This window comes from Lutra lutra, chromosome 1 (genome assembly GCF_902655055.1).
Source record: "Lutra lutra chromosome 1, mLutLut1.2, whole genome shotgun sequence".
Taxonomy (NCBI): Eukaryota; Metazoa; Chordata; class Mammalia; order Carnivora; family Mustelidae; genus Lutra; species Lutra lutra.
Genome location: NC_062278.1, coordinates 103,630,990 through 103,649,040, shown reverse-complemented (window position 1 = coordinate 103,649,040; position 18,051 = coordinate 103,630,990). Strand labels below are relative to the sequence as shown.

General features: G+C 33.9%; 1 protein-coding gene across 1 annotated transcript in view; it reads right to left on the bottom strand.

Moving 5' to 3' along the window:
• Window positions 1-4,764: 4,764 nt before the first annotated feature.
• The window catches only part of PIK3CA (phosphatidylinositol-4,5-bisphosphate 3-kinase catalytic subunit alpha), an 84,695-nt gene continuing 71,408 nt past the window's right edge, over window positions 4,765-18,051 (bottom strand). Inside the window, exons 15-21 of the mRNA XM_047730953.1 lie at window positions 16,532-16,638; window positions 15,896-16,017; window positions 15,009-15,087; window positions 11,059-11,229; window positions 10,171-10,288; window positions 9,911-10,062; window positions 4,765-9,063 (exon numbers count right to left, since the gene is read on the bottom strand). Of these exons, the coding sequence (XP_047586909.1) occupies window positions 8,793-9,063; window positions 9,911-10,062; window positions 10,171-10,288; window positions 11,059-11,229; window positions 15,009-15,087; window positions 15,896-16,017; window positions 16,532-16,638 (1,020 nt within the window). The 3' untranslated portion in view covers window positions 4,765-8,792. The remainder of the gene's footprint in view (window positions 9,064-9,910; window positions 10,063-10,170; window positions 10,289-11,058; window positions 11,230-15,008; window positions 15,088-15,895; window positions 16,018-16,531; window positions 16,639-18,051) is intronic.

The window sequence follows — 18,051 nt, the reverse complement described above, 5'->3', positions numbered from 1 at the left end:
CTCTCTGCCTGCCTCTCTGCCTACTTGTGATGTCTGTCAAATAAATAAAAATCTTAAAAAAAAATCTTAGTGAAAATCAAGTCATTCACGATTAAGTTAGGAAGAGAATAATCTGGTAATTTCAAAAAAATGTGGGCTACCATTCTACCTCCCCATTCATGATAAAGGAGGAAAGCTGCTGCCTAGCAAATTCACTAAGTTTGGAGCTATTCATACTTAACCTTGCCATATACCATGTAATTTTGCTTTCAGCCACATTTTTCTGGTTAATTATGCTTTCCATAAGCTCATTTTATTCTCTGTGCACATTCTGGTGGGAGTGGGAGAGATGGCCAGAAATGTGAAGCAGGGAGAGGCTGTACTAGATGGAATTGAACATTCATGTCAGATGATCCACATTGTAGACAGGTCCCCCATGGTTAGTCAGCAAATGTCCGAGCTTTAATTAATGACTCAACTATGGTTACTAATGAATGTCACAGGGCTCTCCCAACGAGTGCTTTCCAGAGTAAGCTGAATAGGAGTTGAAAAGAGTTTGTTCTGAAAACCAACGTGCCTTAAAGTATCTTTAAATTTAACTAAAAATCATATATCATGGACAATAGAAGGAATGAGACTTTTGAAGCAACTTTTATATGCAGATGTAATCAAAACAGAAAATTTGCTTCTAAGTCAATATTATGCTTTTTCATATGAATTCAAGTCACAAATGACTAAATAGACTGGATAATTAGAGCAATATTGACTTCAAAAAAATAAAAAAATTAAAAAAAAAAATAAATAGAAATCCTGTGGTGGGGGGGAATATTGACTTCACAAGTAATGAACAATTTTGGTGCTTTCTCATCTTTCTAGTGTGGAATGGTAGAAAAAACACATGTCTTAGAGGATTTTATGTGAATTCGTAGGCCATCATTACAGCTTTTCAGATATGTATCCTCGGGCAATTCTGCTCAACGGCAATGAATGTTCAAGCCTCGCTCTTCTCACTTATAAAATGAGGACAATCTCTTCCTTTATAGGGTTAAGGAATAAACAAGGCAGAGTATATAAAATACCTTGCTCAACTTCTAGCATCTAGTAAAAGTGCTCAAAAACGTTAGTAGATAAAAAAAAATTGTTTTCTAAGTTTCAATGTTCAGCCAGCCTTATCCCTCTTCGGGTATGTACCCAAAGGAAATGAAATCAGTACCTCCAAGAGACAATCTGCACTCCCCAGTTCAGTGGAGCATTACTGACAGTAGCCAAGATATGGAACAACCACTGTCCATCAACAGATGAATAAATTGTGATCATACACACACAAACACACACACACACACACACACAGAAAACACATATACATGAGGTGTATATCTACACACAATGGAATATTATTCAGACTTAAAAAAGGAGACCCTGCCATTTGCAATGACATGGATAAACCCAGAGGGCATTATGCTAAGTAAAATAAGCCATACACACAAAGGGGAAAAAAAAACTGTATTTCACTTATATGTGGATTCCAAAAATGTCAAATACACAGAGGCAGAGTAGGATACGTAGAGTAGGATGGTGATTATTGGGAGTGGGGGAAATGTTGAGATGTTAATTAAAGTGTACAAACTTTGTTATCAGATGAATTAAGTCTAGAGATCTCATGTACAGCATGAAGACGATGACAATAATACTATCTTGAATACTGGAAATTTGCTAAGAAAGTAGATTTCAGGTGTTCTCATCACACAGATACATAAGGTAACTATGTGAGATGATACATTGATTAGCTTGATTATAATTATTTGGTATACATAAATTCCAAATCATATTGTACACCTAAAATATATATAAATATTATTAAAAAGTAAAATTGAGTCAGCCTTGGTACCTTTCATTGGTTAGCTGGTTGTAGGGGCTAGTGTAGGGAACTGTAGGAGAAGATTCCTTCCCACCTTCTCTTGGCTAAATGTAATACATATTTAAGGTCCAGAACATGCCGTTTAAGAGGTTGTGGTAAATTATTTTGTATACCAGACTTTCCTGAAATAAAACAGATGTATGCACACATCTTTTAAATCGTTTTGCAAATTGAGAGTCTATAGATTTCTTAAGGGCAGCTCTCTAGTCATTTCTTAAAGTTTGACATGCATCTAACAACATGCAATTCTTGGGATTTTTCTCCTAACAAATTCAAAACCACTGATTTAAAACCTAAAATGTGAAAGTGGGAAACCTGAAGTGTTTCAATTACTACAGTTTTCCACTCACAGACTGCAGCTACTTGGTTCATCTCCTGATCTCATCTCAGGAAAGAGAGACATTATGCTTGGAGAACAAAGTCAATTTAGAACAATGTTAATTCAAAGTCATGCAAACCATTTGGCAAAGAAAATTTAAGCAATTACTTGTTGTTAATTGCTTAGAAGTACAAAGTATCAATGCCCACATGTATTACTAGTCCAAGGAAAGCCCAGACTTCCCCTTTGCAAAGTTTATGATAACTGCAAGCAAAACCAGTTTGCTTCCACCCTAACCTCACTTTTTAGGTTCTGGTCTTTAACTGATTTGAAAAAAAATCTGTCTGCATATACAAACACATTCATACGTATAGGTATATACATATATTTCTGCTTGAAACACATAATGCCTTATGCTTAAAAGTAGTTAATATTCAAACAGATATGTCTCTCAATATTCATCAATTTACTGGGGCAGAAAAGTTGCCTTTTAAGACACAATAGTTTCAGGTTTTCAATCAACTATTCTTAGTCATTATTGGTAAGAACTCAAATTCAGCTAAATTTTGAGTATTAGGAACACCGGTTTGCTTTTAAGTATTCAAAAAAAAAAGGCAAAATGTAATTATCACAGTTTTTTTTGTTGTTGTTGTTTAAAGTACATAGTACACTAAGGATTGTTTGGACACAAGTCATTTTTTCTTTTTTTTTTTTTTTTAATAAACAGCGTGATGTTACAGACTGCAAAGTTAAAAGAAAAGCAGACATTGACAGTTTCTGATGAGCACAAACAGTAAGTGCAGTCACAGGCCAAACTTCTTGCTAGGAACAGCAAGACTGGGAAGAGGTCTTAAATTTAGTGACACTATTATTCTATATTCTCAGTACAGTAACACATGCATCTTGCTGTGTCAAATCCTTTTTGGGCCATCTTAAAAGAATATTTAAAAACATTCTTCTCCTAATGAATGCATTATACCATAGGACTTCAATTCACTGAATGACAAAATATAGAGAAATAGATTTGGTACAATAAAAGAGGCCAAAAAAGGGTGGTGGGGGCTTCTCCCAGAACAAAGTCAACATTTGATGTGTTAGTAGTCTTCTTTTGGTAGTGCCACATTCCCCAAAATATTAAAGTGCTCTGTTCCAAAAGGATATATTTAGATTTTATTCAACCCAATTAAGCCCAAGGACTAAGTCACATTGAAACTACTAATTGTATTTGAAACTTAGGTTCCATAGCCAAAAACATTTCTAGAAACCACATGAAGTTCAAGCTCTCCAACCACTCTTTGGAACAAAAATTAAAACTGATAAGGGGCTTTTTCTTATGAAATTGGTAGATCATGATGACTACATTTGGAAATTCATACTAGAATGAAGAAGTTTAGTCTTATTAAAGATACTTCGAGAAAATATAAAACAATGAAACTTTTCTGCCTCCTTGTTTACCTAAAAGGAGGAACAAAAATAAGAATCACCTAAAAATATACATGGCTCTTAGCATAACCACAATATTATTGTAGTGACAGATTAAATAAGGTTTCAGATAGATTTATAGACTTAATTGGCTTACAAAATGCATTAAAAAAACCTTTCCATACTTACCAACATGAAGAATGGTGTCTACTGTTGGTCTACTCTTGGTAGTGAAAATCAGTTACCTAAACTACCTAAACGTACAATAGACTGATTCCCACCCCTCCAACCCCCCCAACCCGCCCACTAAAACTCATTATGTAGTTCTGTAAAAATTAAGTCAGAAAATTTCCTTATGGCTCATAACTGTCATTTTATGCTAACTAGCATGACTGTAATATGAACATGTCTAAAACTAAGGAAAAGGAATGGCGCTTCATGAATAAAAAGGAAGTGTGAAACTTTTATCAGTGGAATACTTGGATGAAATAAGCTTATTTAAAAACTAACATCCCAACTTGGGAAACTCCTAATAGATTCTAAACACTTCTAAACTTTAGAACCTGATGTTTACACCTTTTATAAAAGATGCCTCTTGACTAGGGCTAGCAAGCAGTGTGTACACAAGTAGAAATGTGTGCAAATATACACACACCAATTTCACTAATAAGAAAAGAGAACACAACTAATTTTGAATGCCAAATTCAAGAATCCAGTACCATAAGCCTCCTGGAGCTATAGTCTTTTCCATGGCTGGAGTAATGATTACATTTTAACCGAAAATTTTTCTCAAGTCTCCAATGCCATTAAAAATATGGATGCCAACTCTTGACTTTTTATAAATCTAAACTACAGTGCTCTGGAAATTTCTGTAACATCAGAGCCTTAAGTATTGAATTGTGACTCATTTATTATTATTATTTTCTTATTAACCCTCTGAGGTAGTTACCAAACCAATTTCTTCAGGACCATAGTTATCTTGAACTAAACCCCACGATCTTTTCAGAAAGTGAAAGTAACTTTTGAAAGAAAAGAAAAAAAGGCTTCCCAGGCCACGGCACATAAGATACACTTATAATTTTAATGTAATAATTAAAAAATAAAAATGGTTTGGGTTTATATTTTAAAAAACAGCCCAGCTGTATTACTCTGTCACCAAGAATTGTTATTTGAAGATCCCGTCAGTGCTGAGTTTTATAGGTCAGCCTTGATGAAGAGTTAGTTCCCTCATGGTATGCAAATATACTCTCAACTTTCTGCCTTCTCTTAGAAGGCTCCATCTAAGGCTTCCCTTAGAAGTGCCTCTTCTGAGCAGGATGGATATGAAGAATGTGATTCATTCAAATAACTCCTCCCTGTTCTACCCTCTCCTTCAACATTCCCCTCTTCTCAGAAACATCTGAAGTATGAAAGTTGTTTTTAAATAGCAGAAGCACCAAAATCCATTAACACCACATATAGTCTTTAAACTGAAATATTTTAGTGATGTCTTGGACATCAAATTGATTTTTTAAGGTGGATTCTGAGTGTGTGGGTCCAGCCAAGGTCCGCAGTTTGTGCAGACATAGAAACAAAAGAAAGTTAAAACATTCAGAAAAAGTTAACCACTCGCTTTTAAAATAATGCTGGAAATCAAATTTTTTCAAAGAATTGGCAAGTGTGGGCTATTGGTCAGAATATGAATTAGATGGATTTACAAAATCATTAAGAAACAAATCCAAGTTTATGTGCTGTGAAATTTCCATGGTTCTTTTAAAATAGATAGGCTGCTCATAATTTTTTTATAATGCTAAATCACTCAATTTTTGATGGAAAAAGAATACAGATGGACTGTGTTTTACCTATATGAAAATCATCAATCCATTGAAAATAAAATCCAAGAGGGTATATACATTCTAATCAAGTCATTGATTATTTTCCTGATTAATAAGAACTACACTTTACACAAAATACTTTGTCAGCAGCTGTTTTCATCAAAAAAACCAATATTCATAGTTTCACAGTTGAAAAAATTACACATTAAAATATTTTACAATTCATTTTATATTCACCAGGTTCCCATTTCCTAATATAAAGCAGATTAGAAGGGAAAACCTCAAAGTTGATTACTTTGACAGTGAGTTTTACAGAGGACACTAAGAACCACAAAAAGCTTAGGTTCTATCATAAAATAGTGACCAAATTCCATTCTTCTTTAAAAAATCCAATTAAAAACATCTTTTTTAAAAACCAAATTCTACAATATGATTAACAGATTTCAAATTAACAGCAGTCTAAAAATCTTCAAAATAAATGATTTTGTATACTGAGAATATGATAAAAAGTTAAAACATGATTTTCAGATTATATCTTACTAGAATATGTTTAAAATTAGGTTTTATTTTCTTTAAACCTGCTTTCCACCCCGCCTCTAAAATAGTCATTGAAGGAACTGTTTCTCAAGTGACCAAATGAAACTGTAAAGTCAATAGTTAGATATACCACATTCAATGACAAGGATGGCTGGCCACAGGAATTGACCAATCCATGGGAAGTGATCGGACACTGAAGTACCTGGAAATGGCTTACCACTGACTTGACAGCCTAGTCACCCCATGTAGCATTCAATTCAATTTTTGGTTCTTTGCCTTCTGAGCACTACCTGACCCTTTTTTCTTATTTTCAATGTTGTTTGCTTTAACTCTGCTTGGACTCATTAAAAATTTGCTTTGCTTTTGGCTAGATCGCTTAACCTACACTCTGTAAAATTTGTCTACACTTCTTCAAACAGAATTAACTTGGTTGCAATAACTGAAAATAAATGTAAATGATGAAATAAGCTCTGTGGCTGTGTTTTAATGGAGAGGTCCCAGGGGAAGGGGACTAGCTGGACTGATGTGAGACATGCAAAAATTATGTAAAGTTTGTGCAAGGAAGCTCAAAGCCTTTTGGCACTCAGGTAAAACGCTGTTCTGTTAAATCTTCAGTTTCCACCATCAGAGTTTCAGATTTGTACCATTTCATTGAATTTTCCTGTAATTAATCCCTGATACAGAAAAGACGGGGAAGTTAGTATGTATTAACTGAATATATATAAAAGGCACAAAATGTTAAAGAAGTTTTAATAAGTTATGAAATCTACATCTGCAAAAGAATCTATTTGGCTTCCTGCTTAAAATGGGAGTTTAAATTCTTCTTAACTATTCCAAGACAGTTTACAGAAATAAGTTCCCCTAAATCTTCAAATTTATTTTTCTTGTTGGCAATATTATATACATGCTTTAGTGAAGTACCTAAGTCTCCAATAATTAGGCCCTTTAAGGGCTCTAAAATAGCCAAATATTAAGAGTATTTGAATTAGAGTCCCTTGTTTACTATTCAAGACTTCTATTACAGGTAACTGATTTCATAAATGAGTATCATTTAAGTGATGTTGTTTTACTAGAGTATATAATGCACACTTTTTATAAAGTTGTATTCCAATAATATGCCTAATCTAGAAAACTGTCAGTAAATTATTGCACTTTTTCTGGTGTGGCACCTGGACATTTGCTAAAGCTATTTCCTAGGGCATTAATCATTCATTTCAAATACTGAGTAAAATATCAGATTCTAGAGTGATGACTAGCATTAGCCCCTACACTTGGGTTAAAGTTTCCCCAAGTGTTTAAGAATGTATCCTGCACTCAAAGGCAATTTATAAAGTTGGACAGTGAGCCCTAAGTGCGTGGAGATGGGACATGATCTTAAAATGGTTTAAGGTTCTACTTTTATTATCCAGATATTGCATAAATAGCCTAAAAAGGTAAAAAGTTCATGGTTTCTATTCCCCCATATTATAAAGTATTATTCATGAGCATACCTCGGTAGAGGGTTGAAGCAACCAAGAAGATACTCTATATGGTGTTAATTTTGGTAACGCGTTTCATGACTGAGGCATTATCAACTATAAAGGAAGATGGAGAATGGGGGAGTCATATGAAAACAGAAAGAAATAAAACAAAAGAAGACGAACTTTAATCTGTTTTCCTTATGTAGTTATACACTAGTCATTGGTATAAATGGGATAGTGCCTGAGCCTCACCCACAGACCAAGAGGAAAGCTGACCATGCTGCTATGAACAATAAAAAACTTGGGGTGCAAAACAATGCATGAGTATGGGACAGATCATGTAAATAAAGAATATATATTAATGATAGTTTCTATAATATAAATAGCCTTTAATAAAAAAAATAATCTTTTTAATAACATTAATACTCACTTCTATTTTCTGGAAACATGCATGAAAAATGTATTCAATTCAATTGCAAAAGGAAAAAAAAAATCAACCTACGGTGAATACTGTACAATTCTGAAGCAAGAACTAGTCCTGCTCATTCTTTCTCTCTGATGATTATTGTACTTTGTGGGAGCCCAGAATTTCCCTGGGACATAAGAATCAGATTCTTGTAAATACTGTCCAGAAAAAAACCCAAAAACACCACCTTATAACAGGTCTCACTTGTGACTGCTTCCAGAACTTTGCAGATAAAGACCCCAAATCGTCAAAAGGTTTGATTTATTAAAAAGGAAAAGTCTCTGATGAAATCTCAAGAGCCCCTTCCACCCCAAGCATTTTTCTCTTCATTAAACAAGGAGTCAAAAAACCCACCTCAAACTATAAATTGAACAGCAATGGAAAAATAAGAAATCTTCATTATTTTCTAATCTCAATGTAATTTAACACCAAACTTCAGTTTCCTTGGACCTAATGCAATAATAGACTGTGTTGTGTCCACAATTTCAAAACATAGAACATTTGTAAGACAAAAAAAGAACATCATTCTTTTACCTTCTCCATCATTTCTATATATTTTGGGGTTTTTTTGTTTTGTTTTCTTTTTTAAAAAAAGATACAAACAATCTTCAAAGTTTACCTTTTTGGACTTAAGGCATAACATGAAATTGCGCATTATTCTAAAGCTTAATTTTGAAATGAACTAGTTTAGTGCTCTCAAACCCTGTTTGCATTTACATTATTTAAATTATATAGTATTTTATTTCTGTTCTTGTGTAAATTCTAATGCTGTTCATGGATTGTGCAATTCCTATGCAATCGGTCTTTGCCTGTTGACAGTTATTAACAGTGCAGGATAGTATCCAGATAAGGAGCTTTCGGTTTCTCAGTTATCATTTCAGTTCAAAGCATGCTGCTTAATTGTGTGGAAGATCCAATCCATTTTTGTTGTCCAGCCACCATGATGTGCGTCATTCATTTGTTTCATGAAATATTCCAAAGCTTCTTGTTCGGTTTTATCTAAAGCTAGGGTCTTTCGAATGTATGCAATATCATCAAAAGATTGTAGTTCTGGCATTCCAGAGCCAAGCATCATTGAGAAAAGATTTATGAAGAGATTGGCGTGCTGCCGGATAGCCAGATAAGCCTTGTAGCACATCTCCTGAAACCTACAAGTGATAAGCAGAGTGTAATCAGTATGGAGCAAATGGGGTTAATACCTTCAGGTGTCTGCTCAAATGTCACATCATTAGAGAGGCCTTCTTGAACAAATCTATAAAAAATAGCATTCCTCTCCCCACTCCCCTTACTAACACTTTCTGTTCTCTTCACCCCATGCTAGGATGTAACCTCCGTGAGTCCATGAGGATTGTGTTTACTGCTTATCACCAGCACCTTAGAATAGTACCTGGTACATCAGCAGTTTACTAAGGATTTATTAAATGTTATCACGTTCGCCTCACTAAGGATTTATTAAATGTAAGAACTGGTCCATACCAAAGCCTTTAGGATTTAGCCTAGGACCAGGACAGAATTGCAGATAAAATGGAATTTTATACAAGGTTTTTGAAAGTACTTTCAGGTTTAAGATAAGACTGATGATATACCAGAAAGCGATCAGAAAAATCATAAATAAATGCGGTAATTACAGTTTACTGATTTCATCAAATTGTAAGACTAAAAAATGTTGTCTTAAGCACTATACATTATCAGTATAGAGAAGATACAGTCCAATTATTTAAGCAACAGTAAATAAAAACCTTTAATATATTAAAAAGTTTAAGAATCACTTTCTTAGGCCTTAATTAACTAAATAATTAATTTCAGGCTTTCACTAATTAATAAATTGGTTTTTCTTTCCATTTTTCTTCATAGCATTGTACAATAAATAAATACATTAAAATACTCAGGCCAGAATGTTAATAAAACATATTTTAAATTGCTTGAAAAATATCAATTATTTTTGAGAGAGCAGAAAGAATTCTGTACTTTGTATTTTTGATTTCTTGAACTTACCTCTCAAATTCTCTTGTCTTTGTGCATTCTTGGGCTCCTTTACTAATCACTATTAAGAAATCTTGTGTCAAAACAAATGGCACACGTTCCCGTTTATAACCAAATTTTTTCTTCTTGTGATCCAAAAAGTGTCCAAAGTCTATATGAAACAGCTTTCAAAAATAAAGAATTATATTATAGCTTGACAAATTCAGAAATGCAATATCCTGAATTAATAAATTTAAGAATGCCAAAACATTTTAAAAAGAGAAAGCTATTACTTGTCCATCATCTTTAACCATGATGTTACTATTGTGACGGTCTCCAATGCCCAGAATGAAGGTAGCGACACAATATCCAGCACATGAACGTGTGAACAGGTCAATGGCAGCATCATATCTACAGAGAAAAAATAAACACCTGATGAGTAGTGTGTTAACAGAGTAATCTGGTCCAAATTGGAAAAAGATGGTCAAAGTCTGTACTGAAGAGTGAAAACAATCACTGATGTTAAGAGGAGGAAGTAATTATGTCCAAAGATTTGAGGTAGAAAGGACATTTCTTCCTCTGACTAAAGCGTAAGTCTTATTATGGTGAAAAAAATAGTGAAGGTGTCATGAAAAAAAAAATTCTTCTAATCATTTTAACAATGAACTAAAAGTAAATTTTGAGATGTTCAACGTTGACCTTGAAAAAAAAAGAATAAGCAAGAAAACACATTAGATACCTAAAATTGGATGTATAAAGTTGGGTATATAGGGTTTCACCAAAATTGAAGTAATTCTGATCATTCAAAGACAAAATCTCATCAAATATTTCAAAAGGTGAGCATATTTTTTTCCCAAAATAAGTACATGTTTTCTCTGGTCTCAGAGAAATGTACACAACCATTAAAAGACTCGTCTAGGGCGCCTGGGTGGCTCAGTGGGTTAAGCCGCTGCCTTCGGCTCGGGTCATGATCTCGGGGTCCTGGGATCGAGTCCCGCATTGGGCTCTCTGCTCAGCAGGGAGCCTGCTTCCCTCTCTCTCTCTCTCTCTCTCTGCCTGCCTCTCCGTCTACTTGTGATCTCTCTCTGTCAGATAAATAAATAAAATCTTTAAAAAAAAAAAAAAAGACTCGTCTAACAAAAGCTTAAATTGACATAGGAAGAAAAGAACAACAGACTCACATTTCTCCTTTGTTCTTGTCTTTGAGCCACTGGTGGAGTGTGTGGCTGTTAAACTGCAGAGCGCCTTTCAGGCCACCTTTGCACTGAATCTGCATAATCGTGTGAGAATTTCGCACCACCTCAATAAGTCCCACACAATCACCAATTGACAGACAACCATAAGGTAACATTCTGAAAAGGATCAAGACATTTGCAATTAAGTGATGGAATATTAAAACAGCAAATATTTTAATAGGCTAATGCAGGAATATCCTTTGTGCAAATCTGTCATGGTCTCATGACTTTTACTTATAAAGGTCTCATGACCTTTACTCGTTTAACTTTGGTTTTCTTTTAAAATTAGAAGAATCCTCAAAATTATCTGCCATCATTTGTTATAAACTTCAATTGAGAGAGCACCTAATTGAATATGAGAAAAGCATTAAGATTATTGTAGCAATAAAAATTTTATAAACATTTATGACTTCAAAAATATGGGTGAATTTCAGCTTGTTTAGCTGAAATCTAAATAATACTTTGGGGGCAGTTCTCAAGTTTTTGGTCTTAGGACTCCTCTATACTCTTAAAAATTACTGAAATCCCAAAGAGCTTTTATTTATGTGGGTCATATCTACTGATGTTAGCAATTAAAATAGAGGAAAAGATTAAAGTATTAATTAATTTAAAAATAACAAAGTACTATGTGGTAACATAAATAACATCTTTTATGAAACAAAGAACCTTATGTTAAAAAAAAAATTCTTGGGGCCCCTGGGTGGCTCAGTTGGTTAAGCATCTGACTCCTGGTTTCAGGTCAGGTCATGATCTCGTGGTCATGGGGTTCCGTGCTCAGCACAGAGTCTGCTTCAGAGTCTGTCTCCTTCTCCCTCTTCTGCTCTTGCACTCTCTCTCACTCTCAAATAAATAAAGAAAATCTTTAAAAAAGAAATTTTTAGTAAGAAGAATGACACTTTCCCATATTTTCAAATTTCTTTAATGTCTGGCTTCATAGTACTGAGCTGGATTCTCCTATATACTTCTGTATTCAATCTAAAGCAATATTTTAATTGAAGCATATGAAGAAAATTTGGCCTTGTATTATTAAGTAGGTAGAAAAAGGAGTACTGTAATAGCCTTTACAGATAATTATAGATATTTTTCTTTGATATTATTCCAAAATTTGACAAAAGGTAGTTTCTCAAGTTGTAATATGGAATGTGAAATCATATCAATAAACTCGTCATACTGTTACATTAAAATCTATTAGTCTACCTTGCCTCTGAATGGAACTTTTACTCATATATGACTTTATATATGCTGCATTGGTCATTTGGAAGATATTAGTTCACTGAGTTACAAAGATCTTTCAGATGGTGATACTTTTCATTATATCAACTAAAAAAAAAATCACAATTGTTAATATTACCACTGATATCATCAGAAAAGTCTTTACTTTGAGAGCACTCTTATGGCTTATGGTAGTATATACAAGTTTTTCCAAATTCTCATTTTTGTTTGAAAGCTCAAATTTGATCTTTGACAACAAATCCTGTCAGTTGTTCACCTTGAAGAGATAGGCTCATATCAATCATTTTCAAGAAAATGTCTACCAAATACCCATGTCTCAAAAACCCAAAGCTTATCTATTATTATTATTATTTATTATTTTTTTTTGGCTTCTATTATTTTTAAAAAAAATATTTTATTTATTTATTTGAGAGAGAGAGAGAGAGAGAGAGCAAAGCAGGGGGAGGGGCAGAGACAGAGAGGGAGACGCAGACTCCCTGCTGAGCAGGGACCCCCCCCCCCCATTCTTTTTTTTTTTTTTAAGATTTTATTTATTTATCTCTGAGAGAGGAGAGAGAGACAGAGACAGAGATCATGAGCAGGGGGAAAAGGTAGAGGGAGAAGCAAGCTCCCCACTGAGCAGGGAGTCTGATGCAGAACTCGATCCCAGGACCCTGATATCATGACCTGAGCTGAAGGCAGACGCCTAACTGATTGAGCCATTCAGGTGCCTTATTATTCTTTAAGTAAAAATAGTGTTCCATGAAAAAAGCAGTTAGTATGGCTTGAAACTCTAATAACCCACAAATACCTTTTCTTGATAAACCATATTTGGGTATGCAGCAGAAGTGCTATAAGGGTAATTCCCACTCATCACAGTGCAGAAAAAAGGACATGTATTCAAGGGAGGTGTGAGCAGTTAAAGAGACAACGAGAAAAACATTCCAGTTAGCACATAAGTACTAAAGTCTAGTTTTTCTTGCTCTGTTGTTCTCATAAGCTACTGTCCTCGCTTTTCATCTTTCTTTTACTTCTTAAGTTCCTAAAAAAGTAACAGTCTACACTTATTTTCATTTTCTCAATTCCATGTAGCATAACTTCTACGCCTACCACTCTACTGACTTAATTCTTCTTAGAGTTAATCATGAGTCATCAAATCTAAAGGCTTTTTCGTAGTCCTTGTGCTCTTACATCCCTTGAAGCACCTAATACTGTCAATCTCTCCCCTCTTTTGGGTTCTGTGAATTACTTCCTCTGGCCTACCCATGGCTTTGATGATTTCTTTTATGGAATCTTTCCTTCTACCTGTCCTGGTAAATGTGGGAATTTCTTAAGGTTGTACTCCTGCTCATTCTCTCTTCCTTTACCTTTTAATTTTATTCCTGCTGAACATGCTCACAGTTTAAGGAGTCAGACAGAGTCTTAGAAGGCTTGTGACATAAAAAAACCCCAAACAACAAGCAGAGAATCCAAGTTTTGGCAAGAATATATAAAAATGCTCTGACTTCTTGAAAATAATTTTTTTTTATTTAAAATCAATCTTTAAATAAAAATTTTTGCTTTAATTACTTAAGTTAGAAAAATTCAGAAAATATTCTAAGACTTAAAAACTTTTTGAAGATCCAACTTACTTTCCAATGATCTAGCTTAACTCTAAACGGTTTTTAGCACACTCACTCATTTACAGTTAAATACCAGAGTGATATAGTTAAATCCTTGACTCTGTCTAGTTCTGCATTCTCTTTTGTTTTGTACTTTCCTGGGGCAGTGGTAGTAATGGCATGTGTATCTCTCAGACGCAGAAATTATACCAAAAGAGGAAGCTTGATTCATATAACACTCTTTTTGGAAAGCAGAAGGGATTAAGCACAGCATCAGGAGTTAAAAATTTGAAGTTGATGACCTAATTTTGTGCTTTAGCAAATTACTTGACATGTCCATTTTTCTTCTTTGCAACAAGATGATTCTACTATGTGTCACTGATGTATTTTTACATACTACGTATCAATCTTTAGGAGGCATACAAATAAACCCTAATCTGCTCTGCTGCTGCAGCTGGCGTTGACTCCTAGCCCACTTATGGACAAAAATTCTTTTGGAGAAAGTGGCCTTTGCTAGAATGACTCTAGATTTGCAAAGAGACGAGAAAGAGAAGGGAACACTGTGAGAAACAGAAACGAATTAGGGCAAGATGAAGCACGACAGAAAACTCAGACATAATTGTAGAAGGTTGGGCAGAAACAAACAGAATAGCAAAAGCTTTAAGACGAGTTCTTTTAATAAATTTTGCTGTCAAACTGATTTAAGATTAGAGGCTATATAAAGTTTTAAAATTAGAAAATTTACATCACAAAAGAAACTTTCTTTTAACCTCTTAACTTCTGAATGAAAACAGGGGGCTTTTGTGTCTCCTATGTTCTGTCTTAAAAAGTTCTAGACACATTCCAGACACAGTTGCAGTCTTTGCCAACTTAGAGATACCTCTTTTTGCCTTGCTGAATCTCTTTGCTATTCTGCGCCAAGGAAGAGGAAGACGAATGAACGTGTAATCAACTAGTATTAATTACAACTCCCTACATTTTTTCATAGATACATGCCCCTTTATGCTTTATAACTGATGTTTACTAATAGTTTACTTTTTCAGGATAACTTTCAACATATATGTTGCCTTACTGGTTACTTACCGGAGATCAAGACCTTGATTTTGCCAGATATTTTCCATAATGCGAATTATTTGAAGTGTTAGCATATCTTGACGTAAATCTGCAATTCAAATAATATGTATCACTGTTTAATTCCATGAATGCAAACCTGGTGTCATGTCATCATGTTGCTTTCAAACAGAAAATAAATACAGCTATATTTACTTTTCAGATTAATCTATAAGGAAGCAATATTTTGATTCTTAACCCATTTCTAAAGTACCTGCATAAACTCATCTGTATAACAATGTATTTCACAAAAATTTTAAATAAAATATTTAAAGTACTTATTTTTTTGAATCCTTAAATTTGAACCTGTTTATAAATATTGGGGTTAACAGAATTCAGTGCTGAAATGTTGTTTCCCAGGGGAAATTCATCTATGATCCTCCCACTGCTTCCTGCCGCAACCTGTTTTCCAAGTATATTAGGACCTTCTTTTATATGATTTCTTAGCAGACTACACCTTTCTTTTGTACCATATTGTAATTTTATTTTTGTAATTATTTGTTTAAAGTCTCTCTTCTCCCTGCTAGACCATAAACTTTAAGAGGCAGGGACTCTGTTTTGTTTATTCTTACAATTTGACGGCCTAGTACGTCAAATACTTATAGAAAGAATGGATACTCACACAGCTAAGTAAATAATAGAAACTTATTTCAGGCCTTTCAATTCTAACTTTAGTACTTCTTTACTTTTAATAATTATAAATAATTTTCTAAAGGTTAAGACATTTGTTTAATATTATATATTTTACCACACACATATTCCTTAAATGGCTTTCAATAGTCTTCATGCTTCATAAATATCCTGTTTATAAAAAGATAGCTAAATTCATGCATCATAAGCTCATTAATACTCTTCCTTACCATCCCCATTTTTAAAGATGATCTCATTGTTCTGAAAGAGTAACTCTGACATGATGTCTGGGTTCTCCCAATTCAACCACAGTGGCCTTTTTGCAGAGGACATAATTCGACACTCTTCAAGCCTTTAAAATAGTTAAAAACGTCACTAGGCACCTTATTTTTAAAATTCTTTTACCCTCAAATTTATTTTAAAATACACAGACAATAAAGTTTTTTGAAGTGTTATAAAAATTTAAAGCCTTCTCCATTTAATTTATGAATTCATTTATTCAAGGGCGTATAAAGAAAAAAAATTACGCTTAAAACTTTCTTACATAATAGCATATGAATTTTCAACAAATATAGGGATATACCATTCATTTTACAGATATTACATTTCATTTTTGAAATGAAACCAGAAATTCTGGCCAGAAAAAGTTTTAAACTCTATTATTAAAGTAATAAAAACACATTCTGAATAAATGCAGTTCTGAACTTAAGAAAACTGAACAAACTATTCTACTAGGTAGGATAACGGGAGAGGGAAGCATATGTAACTGAACATTCTAATTATAATTTTTAACTTTTCTTAAGATTTTTTTCCAGGAAGGTTACTTGTTTCAATATATCAATAAACCTTCCAATAAGGTACATTACCTGAGATTTCCTAGTTGATGAGCAGGATTAAGAGGAGATAGAAAACCTTGGAGAGCATCCATGAAATCTGGTCGCCGCATCTGCTCAACTAAAAACTTCATCTGTACCTGATAAATGAGCATAATCATGTTTAGAAACTGATTTCATGAAAGGTAAAACTAACCACTAATCTCTTTTATATGTTGTAACCACAGTATTGTATAGTCTATGAATCCATATCATGTTTCTGATTAGAAAAGTTTCTTTCACACAGAGCAACACACTTCAGGCAGAGGCAGGAGGGGCAGCACTGTGTACTCTCCTGTAAGAACACTGCATGCTGACACAGGCAATGTTTTGGCTCTAGAGCAGGGCTTGGTCAACTATGGCAGTTTTTGTAAATCAAACTGCACTGGATATAGCCATGCCCTTTCCTTTAGATACTGGCTGCTTTCACAGCAGAGGAGCAGAGTTGAATAGTTACAACAGAGACTGCATGGTCTGTGAAGTCTAAAATATTTACTATTTGGCCTTTCACAAAAAAGTTTGTTGACCTATGGAGGAAAAACTATGGAGATAATCAGGTTAGCTTAGTAACTTTACTTTTAAGCTTTGCAGAAAAAAACTGTATTCATTTTCTCTCTGTTTAGTAAAAAGAGTCTAGTGAGGTTAAAGGAAATTGTTTGGAAAAGGGCTTATAAAAACATTTGTTAGGCTGAGTCGCACACTGTACTCAGGTTCCAGTATGTATGCAGAAACTATCTTTTTAATCACCTGAAACCAGAGCCCAGACTGCTGAGCTATATCATGCAATGACTCCCATTTTATTTTAGGAAATCGTTACTTATCAAAACTACAAAAGGTAAGTAGGGGACAAAAAGAGGTTAGAAGCTAGGAATTCATAATAAATTAATTTTCATAATTTAACTTTAGTAATAAAGTTTTGTTTGTTTTTGTTTTGTTTTGTTTTCACTATGGAGAAGGAAGTAGCTGGAAAATACAGTCATCACTGACTATGGCAGCTCTGGCTCATGTAAAGGCATTTCTTTTTCTAGCACTATCAACCCTAATGTTAGCACACTGCTTCCAATGCTTTATCATTGTACTAAAGCAGGAAACCACTCAAAGAAACTGCTTTTGTTCCTATGGCATTTTCACTCCCCTATCACAATCCCATTTAAGCCAATAGTAAAGTGAGTAATGACTTTCACCTTCCTATTTAACTCACCGTATCAAGGCCAACCTGTGATATGAAAATTCCAGCTAAAAGAAATGACTACATTTGCAAATTTAACTAATATCTAGTTTCTTTTTTCTTACCTGTTACAATATAAATATTATAACTTTTATTCTTTCAAAGCAGGCTAGTCCCCTCTAGCTCATGATTCCAGCATCAGAAACAGTACAATTATTTTAAAAAAAAAAATCTTTTTTTTTTTTAGAGAGCAAGTGCGAGCAAGGAGTGGGGGCAGAGAGTCTTTTTTTTTTTTTTTTTTAAAGATTTTATAATCACAAGTAGGCAGAAAGGCAGGCAGAGAAAG